The following is a 16,778-nucleotide window of genomic DNA, read 5'->3' as shown; positions in this document are numbered from 1 at the left end:
CTAGAATAGGGTACGTTAATCGTTTGCTTGGGACCAATAGGCTACTAAAGTGGTGAGCCAATTTAAAATCGTTAGTTTCGTATTGATTGTTGTTATAACTGCTCAGGCTGGCCAGCGTTTTATTTGACAACCGTTATAACATGTTATAACTATGAAGGGAAGGGATCAAGGTGACTACATATAGGTGTTCTAAACATGATGCAGCCACGTTGGATTTTTGTATGGGACAGCAACCGAGTTTGTTTACCATTTTTTTCTCAATTTAGCGTGACATAATAAAATAATTAAAGTATGGCCCCAAAGGCGATGGAATGCAATGAAACGGCATCGATTGGTTTCTTGATGTATTGTTGTATATTATCTGTAAACCAATCTACCATAATTACAGATATCAAACCTCATCCTCTTCTACCAGATTCGTGTCGTCTACATCCATAACTTCGATCGTCGGCTGCTCATCCAACAAATGCGCCTGCAGGTGCTCCTCGCAGCTTTCCTTGTGAGTGTACTCCGCCCCGCACAATCTACACTCGAAGTATTGATACTTCCCGTCGTTGAACACCTGGAATCCCCTCTGCAGTGAAATGAACGTGCCCCGTTCCTCGCTGCTGTGATCTTGGGTTACGTGCTGTTGCAATAGGTTCTGCCGATTGTAGCACTGCCCGCAAAGGACACATTCCATCGGAAACAGCCTCGGGTGTTCCTGTTTAAAGTGCGCCTCGTGATCCCGTTTCAGGAGCCACTTTTTACAAATCAAGCACGGCTTCTTCACCAGTGGCAAATTCTGACCGAGTTGGCATTCCATTTTCTTCAGATGCGTTAGCAGCGTTCGCTCTCTTCGGAATATACGACCGCAGATCGTGCAGGTAGTGCAACGCATTTTATTCGAGTGGTCCAGCCGGATGTGCTTCACCATGTCGCTCCGGTAGATATAATCGATTAAACAGATGCGACATTCATAATACTCGGCATCTTCGACCTGGATGGTTTTGTACAGACACGGCCCAAGCGATTTGAATTCGCTCGGAATGTGGCACGCGGTGGCGTGGCGCTTCAGCAGCTCCTGAGAATTGCATTTAGTATTGCAGAGTGCACAGCTGTACGGGTCCTCCTCTGGATGGTATATGGCTTCGTGTTCCGACAGCATTTCTCTGGCTTCGAACACATTACAAAATCTACATTTGCGAAGGATGTTCTGTTCGTTTTTGTGTCGCTGGGCGTGCGATTTCTGTTCAATTGCGGGAATCATAGCATCGCATTTGGCACACTGCACTTGCATATTGGACCTATGGTAAGCTCTATGCTGTGTCATCGTGGGAGTGTAGACGCCCTTTTTGCATATTTCACAAAGCTTGAAAATCGGAGCCGGTTCCTTGGGGTGCACTTGCTTACGATGTCCGATGAGATCCTCCAAGGTACGGAAGCTATTTCCTCGACCTACACATCCATTGCAACGAAACAATAGGTCCGGATTGTGTGTATTGATGTGCTGATTGTAGGCGGCTTCAGTGGTGAAGCTGGTCTCGCAGAAGGTGCAATTGCGTAGCAACTGATGGCCACTGTGGTTGGAGTGAATCTGGAAATCATTCAGGGTTCGGTAACGGGCCGGACATTGCTTGCACAGGAAAATATCGAACGTTCCCTCCGGTCCACCCATGTCGGCTGCAGTCAACTGCACTGGGGTCTTCTTTTTGGTCCCAGATTTGGTGGAAACCGCTACCGGAAGCTGCTGTTGCTCAGTGGTAGATCTGCAAATAGCAATTCACAATATCATATACCTCTTCATCATACCTCCCTTAATCTCCATCGCATACTTAGCCAATTCTCCCATGTGCTTCTCCTTCAGATGGTCAGCCACCTGTTGAGGCTGCGCAAAATCATCCCCACAGAAACCACATTTGTATGCAACTGGAAGTGATTCTTTTGCTTCTGAAGCCGTTGCCGGCGTCGTCGTTGTTTTTGCCGTTTTTGATTGCCTCAGTCCGTGACTTTCGGTGAAATGCACTGCCAAGGCTTGGATTGTCTGATGCACTGAAGTGCACAATCCGCATTCGAATTTCGCCTCCTTCTTACCGCCCTGGTGTTCAGCTATGTGCTGTTTCAACAAGACCAACTTGTGGTAAGTATTGCCGCACTTTCCACACTGAAACGGTCCCAAGCTGGCCTGCTCATGCAGTGCTTCTGGGTGAGATCCTTGGACGTGTTCCTGCAACTCCTTTGGCGATAGAAAACCAGCAAAACAGGTCGTACACTGTGACATCCGGAAGTCACACAACTGCAGATGAGCTGAGGCCATGGCCATTTCGCTGGGTATCAGCTTGCAGCATTTATCGCACACCATGTAGGGTGGAACTTTTGATAGGTCCACCTCTGCATCGGTATCCTGATCAACGGCCGTTCTACCTCGCTTGCGACGCTGCGTTGGCCAATTGTCGAAAAAGTTGTCCCGGTAGATGTTCGGAAACTTTTCCGAATAACTCACCTGACCGGTAAAGTCGAGCTCATCCGCCAGCTCCCGCGGTGTCATGCGCAAGGCGTAGCTTTCATCTGCAGCCAGTTGTACCATGTTCCGCGGATTCAGCTCATCCGCTGCTTCCAGGTCGGCTGTCGTTTGATAGGTTAATGAAATAACATGCCTTGCCACGCTATGGTTGATGGCCACGGTCCCACTGGGATCTGAGAATTGTTTTAGCAGCGACGATAGAACTTCGTAGTTCAAATTGGGAAAAGCTTGCTTCAGCACGTATTCCCGGATGTACGGATCATCCTTTAGCTTTTTCCTGACCTCCATATCCTGTTTCGACAGATAACGTTGCTTCGGTCGGGTAATGGTAGTCACCGTTGATCCTCGCAACTTCCGAAGCAGTTCAGAAAAGTGCAGTCCCGCATCCTGCTTCGTTATCCTGGCCTTGTTCGGTGTAAACGGGAAACTTCCCGATTCGCCTGCCTTTGGCAAGTACTGATTGGGAACTGCGTCCGATTTCAGCACATAGGAATTGGCTGGAAAAAAAAATGCGCTTCAATTAAGTTGTCCAAACAGATAATGGAACAATCACCCGACTAACTTTGCTTGGAATACTCGAAGGAGCTTTTCACAAAGTGTAAACAGCAAACGGCTTCCCGTCCGACAATTTCCTCGGTATAATGCGTACGTTGTATCCATACGGAACGGAGATGTGGATTCTCCGGAAACGGATAGAACTGGTGATCTTTGTGAGAACTCGCTGAAATTGCAATTAAAATTTTGGAACAACTATTCAAGTTGTTGGATTCTGTATACTTACCCAAATTCCTGCATAGCGGAACACTGCACCAAGTGAAAACCATTGTGGTCCAAAGTTCAAAACCGTAAAACGGACCTAATTTGTGTTATCTATGGAAACTATTCCAGATTTTTCGGTTGAAACAGACGGACGATGTTTGTAAATAGCAAACAAAAAACGTCATAATAATCAAAACACGTTTCAAACCGTTACACTACTTGCAAGGTTGCCAGAACCACAGCGTACACGGCAGCGTTGAATCGGTTGAATCCGACTGAAATTTGAGATCCGTTAAAATTTCGATTTTTAACGATACAATGCTCAAACATTGAAAATTAGTGTGATGAGATCAAATTTGTTCGAGAAAAATAACTTTTTTTTTAATAGTTATAGTGCTTAATAACCCCTTTTTTACTGTAAATTTCTCAAATACTATGATTTTCACTGTTGTGAACTTGTGAACCATGAATTTCGTTGTGATTTTATGGTAATGGACAAAAATGTCCAATGTTTTGACAGTAATTATCATAGTTATGCCGCGGATACACTATGACCAACAATCAATACGAAACTAACGAGTTTAAATTGGCTCACTACTTGACTAGCCTATTGGTCCCAAGCAAATCGATTAACGTACCCCATTCTAGTATAAATTCCAGTACTACACTATGTTTGTTTTGATTCGCTATGAAAGTTTGACAGATAAAATGAGGGGTTAGTGGCTTTTCCTATGTTTCGAGGGGTGAATCGATTAGCTTGGGACCGAAAATAGTACCAGAGCTGAGCCAAAAAGTTGAGCTCGTTTCTTCGGGACCTTCTGGTCTTAGAGTTAGTTACCTCTATGCTATTACCTATTATGAGCATGAGCATTATTTGTATAATAATTATGAGCACTATACGACTATACACAAACTATACAAGTGCGACCATGAATGTGCTCATAATATATTTTACAAATAATGATCATGCTCATAGTTTGTCATCCAAGTGTATCTGCGGCATCACAATGACAATGAAAATCATTTATTGAATTTTTTTTACGAGTCATCACACCAAATTTAAATCGCTATAAAGCAGCAAAATATTACTGACTTTAGACTTCTTGAAAGATCAGCAAACTACCCAGCAAAATAAATAAAAAGTAGGGTGCATAGAACGAATGTAATAAATTTAATTTGAGGTTTTAATTTTTAAGAAAAATTATACTGATAATAATTTTTCTTAGTAGTATTTAAAAAGAGTTTTGAGCAGGGGGAACGATACTTATTCAGATGAATTTTATTTTACCATGCTTGCCTGTAAAAGTAATGTAACTGAAGAGAGTTTTTTGAGTTTGTCGTCTTAACGAAAATAGAGTAAGAATAAAAAAAATATATGGGATTCCTAATGGGATTGCATTGGATGCGAGCATGCTTTAAATTGTCATGGGGATGCGTGCAACTGAAATGAAACAGTACGAAAGAAAAACATCGAAGTTGCCATTTTAGTCAATGCTAAGTGAAAAATAATGTTTGGATGGTGACAGCTGGACTACAAAAGCCCTCTACTGATAGAATGTATCGATTCCACGACGAAACTGCAAAAACCTTTAATTCTAAACACTCAAACGAAATTTGTGAAAGCCAGCAGAAGCGGCAGCATCGCGGATTCGTGTAGCCGTTACCGAGGCTGGAAACCTCGGTCCCGTCACGCCACTATGATCTTCACAACCGATTTGCAATCCTCCACCGATTAACTTAAAAATTCTACCCTGAATTTGAACTCGCAAAAGTGACTTGGAGTGACTCTAAAATCTCTTAGAGCGCTTTTTAAAACTACCTTTAATACCATCTGAAATAACTTGTTATCCCTGACATTCATTCTAAAATCTACTCAAAATTCCAAAAAAGTTTAGTCTGGTTCAAGAATTTTAAAACTTTTCAAAGCCCAATTTTATTTTCTGAAAAATAGATTAAGTAATTTTTTCCCCGATTTGTCATTGAAATTCCCGGCTTTTTCCCAATTTTCCGGTTCACTGGTCATCCTGCTCATCCCACACCTGTCCTATAATATTCGATTGACTCTCCACAAATGAGAGAGCGAAATGTATCGTCGGGCTCGTGCAATACTGGCACCACTCAAAATCTGTGAATTTTCACATTCAACGTTTGAAAATTTGGGGTTCAGTTTCATTTTTTTGATTCTTTAAATTTCCATCGGGCTGAATCGAGTGTGTTTCATTAATTCTTTCAAATTCAGATTAAAAAATAAACAGTTTAACGATTTTCACTGCTTCTTATTTCAGATGTTCTCATTTGTCATTTTTTTGTCTCCTCTATGATGCGCAAATACATCAACGCCCGCGACCGATTATAGACGAGTGGTCCGTCATCTATTTTAATTTAAGCTCCCACGGGAATCCAATCAAGAAATCACTTCATCCTTGGCCTTCAGCGAGGGGGGCGACTCTATCTACGATGCAGAAAAGATTGTGTTATGCTGTGGCTAGCTGCGCGCACGCTTAGTAGACAGAAGAAGATTGATGACGATTCTGAAGATTTGTGTGTGTGTACAATCCAACCCCCACTGTCCGGCAGTGTTATTATGGAAGAAAACTGCTTTTTATTACCCTTAAATTAAAGCAGGTTTAGTCCGGGAATTAGAAGGTGTTAGCTCTATTGCAGCTCCAGTGACCCATTTCAGAATGCCTGGTAATTCACGACCACTCCGAGGTCACTTTTACTTACAATAAGCCCCACATGTTCACTCTACCTTTATCAAATGGATAATGGTATCATAAACACACTTCCAGATTCAAAAAATATTATTTCCAAATCTGGCACGTATATAGTTTTGAAATTTGTTTAACTGTAATAAAACGATTTGAATGGACATTTCTTACCAATTTTGTTTCGAATACCTCTTGATTCATCTGCTGGCAGCACTTACTGGCCCTTACCGGCGACGAACTCGTCTGCCCGCAAAAGCAACAACGCCTAAATCTCAAAGCTCTCCGGACGTCCCCTCGAAAATGCAATCGAGATATGTATAAGAACAATCTTCAACTGGAACGTACTCACCAAATTAATACATCCGGGAGCACATTCCCGATGCTTATTTTTTTCTCGCATGCCCGTCGTCGTCGAACGGAAAAAAAGGGAACTCGGTGGGCAATTTTGTGATACGGAATTTTCACTGAACATAAACCGCGAATTTACGAATTTCACCACTCCCAACTGCGAAACACGTTCAGAAGCACTTTTGGTACACTTTCGATCAATTTCTTTCGAAAACACAAAAAAAAAAGTTGCAATAGAGCCAACATCAACACCGATTGTGCCGAACTCTTTCACGCACCTTCATTGATGACGATTCTGAAGATTTTTTGCAAAAAGATGATACGCGATGCAAGTAGATGCGACAAATGAAAGAAGATTTTGCGAAGATTGATTCGCTAGTGTGAGATTTGTTGAGCATCTAGACTTGAGATTTAGATGTGTCGCCCCCCTCGAATTCCCTCTATATGATACGCTTGAACATCTTCTGCAGAACACTCTCAGAATTCACTCTGCAAAGCTCCTGATATTATTAATAATTCTACTTAGCACTTCTCTGAAAAAAAAACGTGTAAAAATCACTTGAAGTTCTCCTCTATGGTGATACGGTCAAAATTTGGTCAAGGGAAAACGCGTGTAAATCGGTGAAATCGTTTATTTAAAAAATCAAATTACATTTCTTTTTCAAGTTCAATTAGTATAAAATTCAGGAAAAATATTCAGTTAGGCTTCCGCTTTTCCAAATCCGAATTGCCGGGCCTTACGCTTGACCCCTGCCATCAGATTTTGTACAGCCACCTTGTCCACCTTCTTCGCCGCAGAAAGCCAGTTTGCCTTGAACCACAAACGAAGTGACAGACGACTAACTGGCGAATAAATCCATTTAAATAATGTGGTTCACTGTAATAGAATTTTCTTTGAAGCTTGTGCCATCATCCACCAGATGAGTTAGTTTTTTTGTTTTGATTTGAACAAAGTTGATTTTGTGTACAATGATTCTTTGACAGTGTGCAAAGAGTGCGTATCATTTTGTCATTTTTTTATGCATTTCAGTTTTGAGTAGAGTGAAAAAGATAGAACCAAAAAATTCTAGTACATTTGGTGAAAATGCTAGTTCAATCTAAGAGTAGTGTTGCCATGTGGTACAATCCAGTAGTAGTGGTGTTGCCATGTGGTACACTGAAAAATTGCAATAGCAGGTTAGTCACCAAAGTTTTCGAGCCGCTCCGTCTGTTTGTGCTTGAACTGCTGCTCGCCCTTAGCAGTTTTTTTGGTCTTCTTTAGGTTCCGCTTGACAATAGCCCAGTATTTCTCAATTGGGCGGAGCTCTGGCGTGTTGGGAGGGTTCTTGTCCTTGGGAACCACCTGCACGTTGTTGGCGGCGTACCACTCCATGGCCTTTTTACCGTAATGGCAAGATGCCAAATCCGGCCAAAACAGTACGGAACAACCAACAATCAATACGAAACTAACGATTTTAAATTGGCTCACCACTTTAGTAGCCTATTGGTCCCAAGCAAACGATTAACGTACCCTATTCTAGTTGAAATTCTATTACTACACTATGTTTGTTTTGATTCGCTATGAAAGTTTGACAGATAACATCAGGGGTGTGTGGATTCATGCAGAACATGCAGGGGTGAGTGAAATAGCTTGGGACTGCTTGGGACCGTTGTTCTGGTACTGAGTGAGCCAAAAATAATAATGATTTTCTTCGGGACCCAGTGGTCTTAGAGTTACCTCTATGGAACAACCGTGTTTCTTCAGGAAAGGCAGCAGACGTTTATTCAAACACTCTTTCACGTAAATTTCTTGGTTGACAGTCCCGGAAGCTATGAAAATGCTGCTTTTCAAGCCACAGGTACAGATGGCTTGCCAAACCAGATATTTCTTTGCGAACTTTGACAGTTTCATGTGCTTGAAAACATCTGCTACCTTTCCCCTTCCTTTTGCCGTATAAAACTCCTGTCCCGGAAGCTGCTTGTAGTCGGCTTTGACGTAGGTTTCGTCGTCCATTACCACGCAGTCAAACTTCGTCAGCATCGTCGTGTACAGCCTCCGGGATCGCGCTTTGGCCGTCGTATTTTGTTTATCATCGCGATTTGGAGTCACTACCTTCTTGTAAGTCGATAGTCCGGCTCGTTTTTTGGCTCGATGCACGGTTGTAGACGACCCGAAAAAAAATAACAACAAAAATATAATAAAAAACAATGTAACAATAAGACGAAAATTATTGTCTTAACAATGATTTATATTGTTACGTCTACAATAAATTTACCTTGATTTATGTTGTACAAAACAGTAAATTTCATGGTAAATGGAAAATTTACAATAAAAAAGGGGGGTTGTTAAGTATCTTAACAATGAAATTTTCGTGATTTCCCCATATAATTTTTTTTCAATAACATTATATATTATTGTTATTTTACTGTTGGTTGGCGAATTTATTGATTAAAAAAAATAACAGTGTACTTTAGAGTGTATGTGTTGGCTTGACAGATCTACTTTATCGACTTTAAAAATAAATCGAAAAAATAAAACATCGCCCCGGGGAGGGAAGGGGGTGGTAATGTCTGTTACGGGTGAGTCCTTTTTTTACTGGTTATGGATTGAGATTCGATCCGGAACTTGTGAGAAATGGAAGCCAACTCCCCTGCACTCGATCTCTCAGGTCACGTCTCCTTGGTGGTTGAACGTCGTTGATAAGTTAATGCATTCAACTGGAGAGAATCGCCCATGAAAATATGCTTCCACCTGAGAGTGATTTCCTGACATCTTCAAGTGGTGGATTTTTTTATTATTATTGTATGATTAGTGACTGCACGGAAAAGGTCTGCATTAAGCGGGATTTAGATGACGCAGGAGAGTTGAGTTCAACTCAAACCGATCTGGTCGTAGGCGTTCAATTGACTTGGCAACGAATAGAGCCAAACGAACTGTCAAAGCAAGAGCCATACGAGCAGCACCTATCTTGATTACATTGGCAGTGTTGCTGACCCTCTCATAGTATGCATGCTTCAATCAGATTTATTTTTATTGTTCGTGAAGTAACCCACAATGAAAACACACCAATATTTAATGTAACAACATTTTTTATTGTAATAGAATTGTTCATTATTGTTCGTGATCGAATCATGTTAACAATAAAATAAATGAAAAATACAATAAAAATCATTGTAACAACATTTTATTATGTACATTCATTGTACAGCTAGGTAACAGTTTTGCCGTTTTCGGAAGGGTACAACATTATAACAATCATTTTTATTGTCGACAATAAATATTAATGTTAGAGCATTGTTTCCACTGAAAATTTCACTGTAATTTTTTTTTCGGGTAGATTTTTAAAGATTTCATGATGAGAAAATTGTATGACCCTGAATTTAGAAAATTCTTCATAATTCAAAGTGTTTTATTTGAAGTTCACCATTCTAGACATGGAGGGGAGATTAGGGAGAAGATTAGGAAACGTGAAAAGTTTTCATGTTCCTAAACTCACAATTAGAAATTAATACCGAATTCGGTTTGATTTCAATCGAGTTTTTATCTGCTGAACGCTCGGTAGTCTGTTCGGTTCAAAGAAGAATGACCGAGCTGTCGTTAATTATTGTTTACCCACAATCTGTCAAAGTTACTGAAAATCTCGGTCGACGAACAATAAATTTAAGCTGAAATAACCGAACATCGGTTTACTCAAGAACTACCGAACGCTGTCAAACAAACCGACCCACCTGTCGTAATTACGGAATTCGGTTTTTTTGGGCCGCGCTTGGTTTTCACTTCAAATCCTGCTTTAAATTTTGATTAAGGATATGTACGTTGCTTCAAATTTCATAAAAATCATACCAGCTTTGTCAAAGAAATGTATAAAATATATTTATTTAATTTGTTTTGGCGCGAGTTACAGCGAGAGTCGAAGTGACCTGCATTTGGTGAATTTTCACTTAAATTTGACAGATGGAAAATTTTCAAATAAACCTGCTTTATTTCTAACAAACAATAAATTCATTTTGACAAACACCCACTCGAAAACGAGCTCGAAAATCGGTCGATCAACAACAGAGGAATTTTCGAACATTTTAATTTATTTTCGAAGTAAATTTCTGTTGTGTACACTGTGATGGGTAATACACTAAACAGCTGGCGGTACTACCGTACTACGGTACTACCAAATAAGAAACATTTAAATTGACCATTAAAAGCGATTTCGATGAACATCTTGCGAGTGTTATGTCTGCTGGTCTGTGTATATACTAGTTGGATCGTATAAATCAAAAATTCTGGCATCCCTGGACAGATAGCGGCTGAAAAGTCGGAAGTGGAAACCTTACTTTTGATTGATTCTGCTATCACTTCGAAATTTCAGGAGCAGTAATATCAGTTCTCAGAAAACAAACAACACTGAAACTGGAACTTTACATTTGCTGCAGTTTAGCAAACTGGGAGTTCCAATCTCATGAGCGATGTCGCAACAGTGTTTGAGATTTATGCTCCAGAGTGATGGAGCATATCAGCCTTGATGACGGCCATTTGTGGACTCTTCAAGGAATCACCTTAAACACTCTGTGTTCAACGATTTTTCCTCCCGCGGATTTTGAGTTCACCTTGTCTTCCCACATCAATATTTTTTTAATTTGCTTTTCTTTTGTACTTTTAGTTTATAATGAAGAAATTTAGTTTGATAGTTGCAGTATGTGCTAATGGAGGAATTGGCATTAAAGGAGATTTGCCTTGGAGGTTGAAGTAAGTGCATACAGTGTCATAACCGGTGAGATGATATACTGATAACGTTCTGTTTCTTGCAGGCAAGAGTTGAAATATTTCTCCAGGATGACAAAGAAATTGCAAGACGCTACGAAACGCAATGCCATTATCATGGGACGGAAGACTTACTTCGGTGTACCGGAATCGAAACGTCCACTTCCGGAGAGACTTAACATCGTACTAACTCGCGATCCCGGTGCTAACACATACCCGGCCGATGTAATGGTATGCACCGGTATGCAGGAAGCTGTGAGCAAACTGGATGAGTCTCCGCTCGTTGATGAAATCGAAAATATATGGATTGTGGGTGGTAATGCTGTTTATAAAGAAGCAATGCAATCTCCAAGATGCCACCGGATCTACCTCACGGAAATTAAGAAAACCTTCGAGTGTGATGCATTCTTCCCCGAAATCACCGACGAGTTTCAACTGGTGAAGAATGATGAAGACGTCCCGGAAGAGATTCAGGAGGAAAACGGAATCCAGTATCAGTACCGCATTTACGAAAAAGTTTCCAAGTGATATAATTATGGTCTTTGATTGCTATACTCATTCCAGTTTTAAAAATTCCATGCTATTTTTTTAATATAACTTGTACTAGGTATGAGCTAAAATGTAGACAGAAATCGAATTTTAGACTGATCAACAATAAAGGCAGTCTTGTACTTGTTAGAGAGCTCGTAGAGCGCGGATGCACATTTGTCCTCTTCTTTCTTAGAAACTAAATATCACTCAGGTCAGGATTCAAGGATTTCACGATTTAAGAAAGGTGCGATCACTTCATAAATATTAATATATTTTAAAGTTTCTTAAATACTGAATCCTTACCGGTTTTCATCGCTAACTGCTTTAGATGCCAATAGCAGTTCGTAGAGCTGTGCTACTTGTTCATCGCGGAAATCTCCTAATTTACTAACATCCAAGTTGCTTCCCAGATAGTCTATTGGTTTCGGTTTTCCTTTCACTCCTAGTTGATTGGCCAATGTAATGGCGTAGTCCTGACAGTAAGTAATGGGAATCCAAATAAAGTGTTACCTTTGAAACTTATGTGGATCAATAATATATTACCGTCCACTCGTTCATGAACAGAAAGGCTTCTTGAGTGGCACAGGTTTTGTGCCTACGGAATTCGTCCCTCACGTATTGGTTTCCTAGTGGTTGAAGAGCCTCCGGCAAACCTACAACACAATAGACATATGTTTTTGGATCATGCTCCGACAAAGGCAATTGCTGCGTTTGGTGTGGTCTTAGTATGTACTCACCTCTGTGCAATCTTAGAATAGTTTTGTACAATGTTCGTACTCGCTGGACGTGATTCATGCACGTCATAGTTATTAAATAATAATTATTTTCTGATTGATTCTATACAAATTCTGGAGGTCAGCATACCACTAAGGACGGCCGCGGCTTTTACGGCCGGTAGTTACATAAAGCATACAGGGTGGCCAATATTTATAAAAAAACTGATAATAAAACTTTATCCATTCCAAAAAAAAAAAAAAACAAATATTATGTGCATTCATAATTTCAATACACACATAATAAATATTTTTTTTTAGGGTTGCTTGGAAATGCTATCTAACATGAAGCTTAATTATAATTATAAAAACATACTTCAAATCTCCGCGTACATCGTACGGGTTAAGCAAAGAGTGTGCGTTTGACTTAATGCGTGCGTGCGTTAATATATCATACCCGAACGATAACCTAAATGATGGAACTATTCCAAAAATGGTTTGGATGATGAACACGTCGTTAAGCAAAATAACCATAACAATTTTATTAGGGTTGCACTGTCGCATTATTAATTTTTCATATACTGCCGGAACTATCTACCTACCCTCTTCTAAGGCCATTCTCTAGTTAATAAATTATCGCACTAAAGCTTCATGTTAGATAGCATTTCCAAACAACTCTGAAAATCGCAAACTTCGCGTATGAAGTAAATAAAAACACTTTGAATGTATTTTTTAAATTTTCGGAAAATTTCGAGGAAAGTTATTCATCCGGCATCTCTGCTAATCTGTCAGCGTTTGATGCATCTCAAGATCGCCCAATCCTGTTCGAAGCATTTTTGAGATTTTTGAAGTTTTCGTGAAGTTTGTAAACAAACCCGCCCGTTCGTAAGTGCGAGTGCCTCAGTTTTTCGCGTGTTTATCCTTTTTTGCTAATAATTTTCTCTTTATTCAATAAACTTGTTAGTCAACGCTATGTGCGTAGGGACATAAATACGACAAAAAAATGTTGCCCAACTTATGCCGGCTTTGCCTGCGCCGTTCGACGGGTTCGATCCCGCTGTTCAAGGCCAACATCGGCGACAAACTGCTCACGGAACTGGTCTATGTCGTCTTCCGGATTGAGGTAAAAAGTATGGAATTTCTTGCAAATTTAACGGTTAAAACGGTCTGATTTTCTATAGTTCGACAAGAATGCCGCATACCCGAAGCACGTCTGTGAGTTCTGTCTGAAAAAGGTGGACTATCTGTACAACTTCTATCTGGAACTGATGAAGAGTCAAGCGCTACTGGAACCTCTGCGTGAAACATCCAGCCTTCTGGCCGCCAAACAGCTGATCGACAACGAAGGGCCCCAACATTACAGTGATGGCATTTTCGAAGATGTCGAAAAGCTGGAGGAAATTGGCGCGGATGCTGCAGGGGAAGAGATGCGACCGGTGGAGAATGTAGAGATCGAAGCCGTCGGTTTTGACGATGATCGGACCGTGGAAGAGCAGTTAATTGATATTAAAATTGAAGCGGTTGAGGAGGTGGAGGAAAGTGAATTCTTGGTGGAGAAGTTGGAACCGTCTGATCACAGCGAGGAGGAAGAGGAGTTTCGAGGATTTGATGAACCAATTCCGGTGAAACTGACGGCGGTTGGTAGTGGTATGAAACGGTCTATCCGCAAGGCCAAAAATACGGTTCCGAAGTTGCAGATAGTGGAAACCATTCCGAACAAATGCTACGTTTGCGGCACGGTGTGCGAGAGTGAAGACCTGTTCGCTGTTCACTTGGTACTTCATAATGACATGTTGCCGCACAAGTGCGTAGATTGTAGTACGCAAAAAGCTCCCGTAGAAATTAAAACTTTGGTGCTACTGAATAAACACTTTGAATCGCATGGATTCAAATACGTGTGCGAGTACTGCCCGTTGAGGTTCCGGTCTTACCCACCGCTGTACGATCATACGCGAAACTTCCACACCGAGCAGAAGGAAGGATTCAACTGCGACATTTGTGGTCAGATATTCGTTGAGATTCGGAAATTCCAAAAGCACGTTCGGGCTCACAGGAACCGGGATTCTCAGCGGTACAAATGTGCCACCTGTAGTAAAACGTTCCAAACCGGTACTATTCTACGGCGTCACGAGGGTATCCACAAGAAGGAATCTTCGTTCATTTGCCCTTTCTGCCAGCGAACCTTCAACCATGAATCTAACTTCAAGCAACATAAAATGCGCCACCTTCAGCAGCAACAGAAAGTGCAGAATGGCTATCCTTGCACGGTTTGCGAGACACATTTTACCAATGCGGTTGATCTGCGCAATCACATGAAAGAGCACTTCCCGGACGATCCGTTGTACAACACCAAGACTGATATACTGCCGGCAAAACTGAGAGATTCTTCCAGCTACCCCCGGCCTTGTGAGGAACCAAACTGTAAATACATAGCCCCCTCGTACCCGCTGATGTGGTCGCACTACCGGAATCACTATAAAATGTACGATTGTCAGGATTGCCACCGTAAGTTTGCCACCGCTACCATTCTGAAGAACCACATCAACGTCATACACAAGAAGATCCGCAAGTACCGGTGCGAAATTTGCCTGAAAGACTTCGGCTATCAGCACAAGTTCAAGGAACACATGAACATGCACCAGGGAATCAAGAGCCGCCAGTGCCGGTACTGTGATAAAATGTTCACGCATTCGTCGAACCTGATCGTGCACGAACGGATCCACACGAATACGAAACCCTACAAGTGTGACATCTGTGGTTCGGCTCACGTGACGACGTCCGCGCTGAAGAAGCACAAGAAAACGCACCGGAGGAATGTGGCCGACATTGATGTGGGCTGCGATGTGGAAGAGGTGGAGGCGGTGGAGCATATCCTGGAAGAGGAACCGAACCAGAGCGAGTTGATCTATTTCGTGGAATCGGAGGACGCGTTCGTTGGCGAGGAGGAAGTCAGTGTGAGGGACTTGTGCGATGTACTGGAGGAAGCGTAAGGATTTTGTACCTATAGCTATGTTTTTGTCATCTGGGAAATAGATACGACGGAAATGACATTCGTGTTGGCTGCGTGCTGTTAGGAAAGAAAGCCTTGAGGATGGAGATTCCACTTGATCAGATAGATGGACTGATAGGCTTGGTAGCTAGATAGACTTCGCAGACAGACATACCTTCGTAGATAGCCCGACTTTGCCGACATACTACCACATCTCCGGAGTGATTTGAGATTTGGGCGTAATTGCATTCGTAAACAAACACGTCAATCACCGATTTCTCGCGAATAAAATCTCAATTTCGAAAACTCCTCTATCATTTGGTATAGTTTGTTTACGAGATTGAGCTTTTATTGACGAGAAATCGGCGATTGATGTGTTTGTTTACAAAAGCATTTACCCCCAAATCTCAAATCACGCCGGATCTATGACACGAATGTCATTCCCATATACTTTGTGTGAAGCGGAAAAATCCTGGTTCTCTGGTTCGATTTTACGTCAAAATTTGACAGCTGCTGCAAATATTCGCAAGCAAGCTGTTCATGCGTGATAAGTTGTTAGGAAAGTTTGTCGCGAGTGGCGGGAAGGATTTGTTTTAATCTTTGTTGTGCCATAGGCGCTGTTTACCATGTTGAACACGAATTATCGTTGCCTAAAATTAAGTGCATTTTCAGGGCTGTTACAACAGGCGCGAATTTCGCGGATTTGTCGCGGATTTGAATTTTCAGTCGCGAAAATCGCGGAAACATTAAATGATGTCGCGAAAATCGCGAAGGGACTGATGTGCTGTCACAAAAATTGTGCAATTCATTGTAATGTTTTCGTCCCGGATTATTTTGCTGTCATCAATTTTGTTGTTCATTTGACTCTCAATTTTTTACCGGTTCAAACCAAACACCCTACAAATAATCGAGAAATGATCTCAATTCCATAAGTCACATCGGATTTATACGGAAATTCCCTGAGGTCTGTCCAATGTGAGACATTTTCCTTTTTTCCAATATGAACATAGCATAGCATCACAGGAGTGGAACATCGAATCAGAAAGTGCTCCACTTGTTATTTGCGAACACTAGCGCACCTAGCGGTAGAAGGCATCTTTGGCCTGCAGTTAAGATAGGCAGCATGCTATGATAGTGTGAGTGCACATAGAAAGCCCGTGTGGAACGCTACCACAACACATCGCTCGTTGAGCAGAAAAACGAGCACTTTTTGATTCACCGATTTGTTTGCACTTCCCCTTCTGTTCTGTGATAGCATCATAAACGAATCGTATATATGCGAGCAATTGCCATGTATACCGGATATTCAAGGTTCTCCAAATCGTCCTGGAGTTCAGTTGATTTGTTCTACTATAAGACTCCAATAATGTCTGTAGTATCGAAACATGTCCAAACAGATTCAAAGGGTCTATGTGGATTTCCTAGTGGTTGAAGAGCCTCCGGCAAACCTTTCAACACAATAGACATATGTTTTTGGATCATGCTCCGA

At 41.4% G+C, this 16,778-nt stretch overlaps 5 protein-coding genes across 5 annotated transcripts in view; 2 read left to right on the top strand and 3 right to left on the bottom strand.

Moving 5' to 3' along the window:
• The window catches only part of Ns4 (Nucleostemin 4), a 515,404-nt gene that overhangs the window by 19,398 nt on the left and 479,228 nt on the right, over positions 1–16,778 (bottom strand). The window lies entirely within an intron of this gene.
• LOC135702978 (zinc finger protein 26-like) lies at positions 332–3,400 on the bottom strand. The gene is made up of 4 exons (XM_065224057.1): positions 3,285–3,400; positions 3,066–3,224; positions 1,815–3,000; positions 332–1,748 (listed from the first exon to the last, which is right to left on the bottom strand). The coding sequence occupies exons 1-4, from the start codon at positions 3,325–3,327 to the stop codon at positions 392–394; spliced, it is 2,745 nt and encodes a 914-aa protein (XP_065080129.1). The 5' UTR covers positions 3,328–3,400; the 3' UTR covers positions 332–391.
• Positions 10,914–11,599, top strand: Dhfr (dihydrofolate reductase). Its single transcript, XM_065224100.1, has 2 exons — positions 10,914–11,041; positions 11,104–11,599. Exons 1-2 carry the CDS (start codon positions 10,962–10,964, stop codon positions 11,582–11,584), a joined length of 561 nt encoding a protein of 186 aa, XP_065080172.1. The 5' UTR covers positions 10,914–10,961; the 3' UTR covers positions 11,585–11,599.
• On the bottom strand, positions 11,844–12,467 carry Sdhaf3 (Succinate dehydrogenase assembly factor 3). Its single transcript, XM_065224103.1, has 3 exons — positions 12,325–12,467; positions 12,131–12,240; positions 11,844–12,060 (listed from the first exon to the last, which is right to left on the bottom strand). The coding sequence occupies exons 1-3, from the start codon at positions 12,389–12,391 to the stop codon at positions 11,887–11,889; spliced, it is 351 nt and encodes a 116-aa protein (XP_065080175.1). The 5' UTR covers positions 12,392–12,467; the 3' UTR covers positions 11,844–11,886.
• LOC135702977 (zinc finger protein 34-like) lies at positions 13,192–15,462 on the top strand. The gene is made up of 2 exons (XM_065224056.1): positions 13,192–13,423; positions 13,482–15,462. The coding sequence occupies exons 1-2, from the start codon at positions 13,304–13,306 to the stop codon at positions 15,288–15,290; spliced, it is 1,929 nt and encodes a 642-aa protein (XP_065080128.1). The 5' UTR covers positions 13,192–13,303; the 3' UTR covers positions 15,291–15,462.

This window comes from Ochlerotatus camptorhynchus, unplaced genomic scaffold (genome assembly GCF_037179485.1).
Source record: "Ochlerotatus camptorhynchus isolate MF236.1 unplaced genomic scaffold, CSIRO-AGI_Acam_v1.1 ptg000204l, whole genome shotgun sequence".
Lineage (NCBI taxonomy): Eukaryota > Metazoa > Arthropoda > Insecta > Diptera > Culicidae > Ochlerotatus > Ochlerotatus camptorhynchus.
The sequence above is the reverse complement of the archived record's forward strand: the minus strand, read 5'-3'. Positions and strand labels throughout refer to the sequence as shown.

Coding starts and splice junctions, on each gene's coding strand:
- LOC135702977 (XM_065224056.1), top strand. CDS start 13,304: ATGTTGCCCAACTTATGCCGGCTTTGCCTGCGCCGTTCGACGGGTTCG. Junction 13,424..13,481: donor ATGTCGTCTTCCGGATTGAG/GTAAAAAGTATG, acceptor GATTTTCTATAG/TTCGACAAGAATGCCGCATA.
- Dhfr (XM_065224100.1), top strand. CDS start 10,962: ATGAAGAAATTTAGTTTGATAGTTGCAGTATGTGCTAATGGAGGAATT. Junction 11,042..11,103: donor GATTTGCCTTGGAGGTTGAA/GTAAGTGCATAC, acceptor TGTTTCTTGCAG/GCAAGAGTTGAAATATTTCT.
- Sdhaf3 (XM_065224103.1), bottom strand. CDS start 12,391: ATGACGTGCATGAATCACGTCCAGCGAGTACGAACATTGTACAAAACT. Junction 12,241..12,324: donor TATTCTAAGATTGCACAGAG/GTGAGTACATAC, acceptor ATTGTGTTGTAG/GTTTGCCGGAGGCTCTTCAA. Junction 12,061..12,130: donor TGTTCATGAACGAGTGGACG/GTAATATATTAT, acceptor ACTTACTGTCAG/GACTACGCCATTACATTGGC.
- LOC135702978 (XM_065224057.1), bottom strand. CDS start 3,327: ATGGTTTTCACTTGGTGCAGTGTTCCGCTATGCAGGAATTTGG. Junction 3,225..3,284: donor TCCGCTATGCAGGAATTTGG/GTAAGTATACAG, acceptor TTGCAATTTCAG/CGAGTTCTCACAAAGATCAC. Junction 1,749..1,814: donor CACATGGGAGAATTGGCTAA/GTATGCGATGGA, acceptor TGCTATTTGCAG/ATCTACCACTGAGCAACAGC.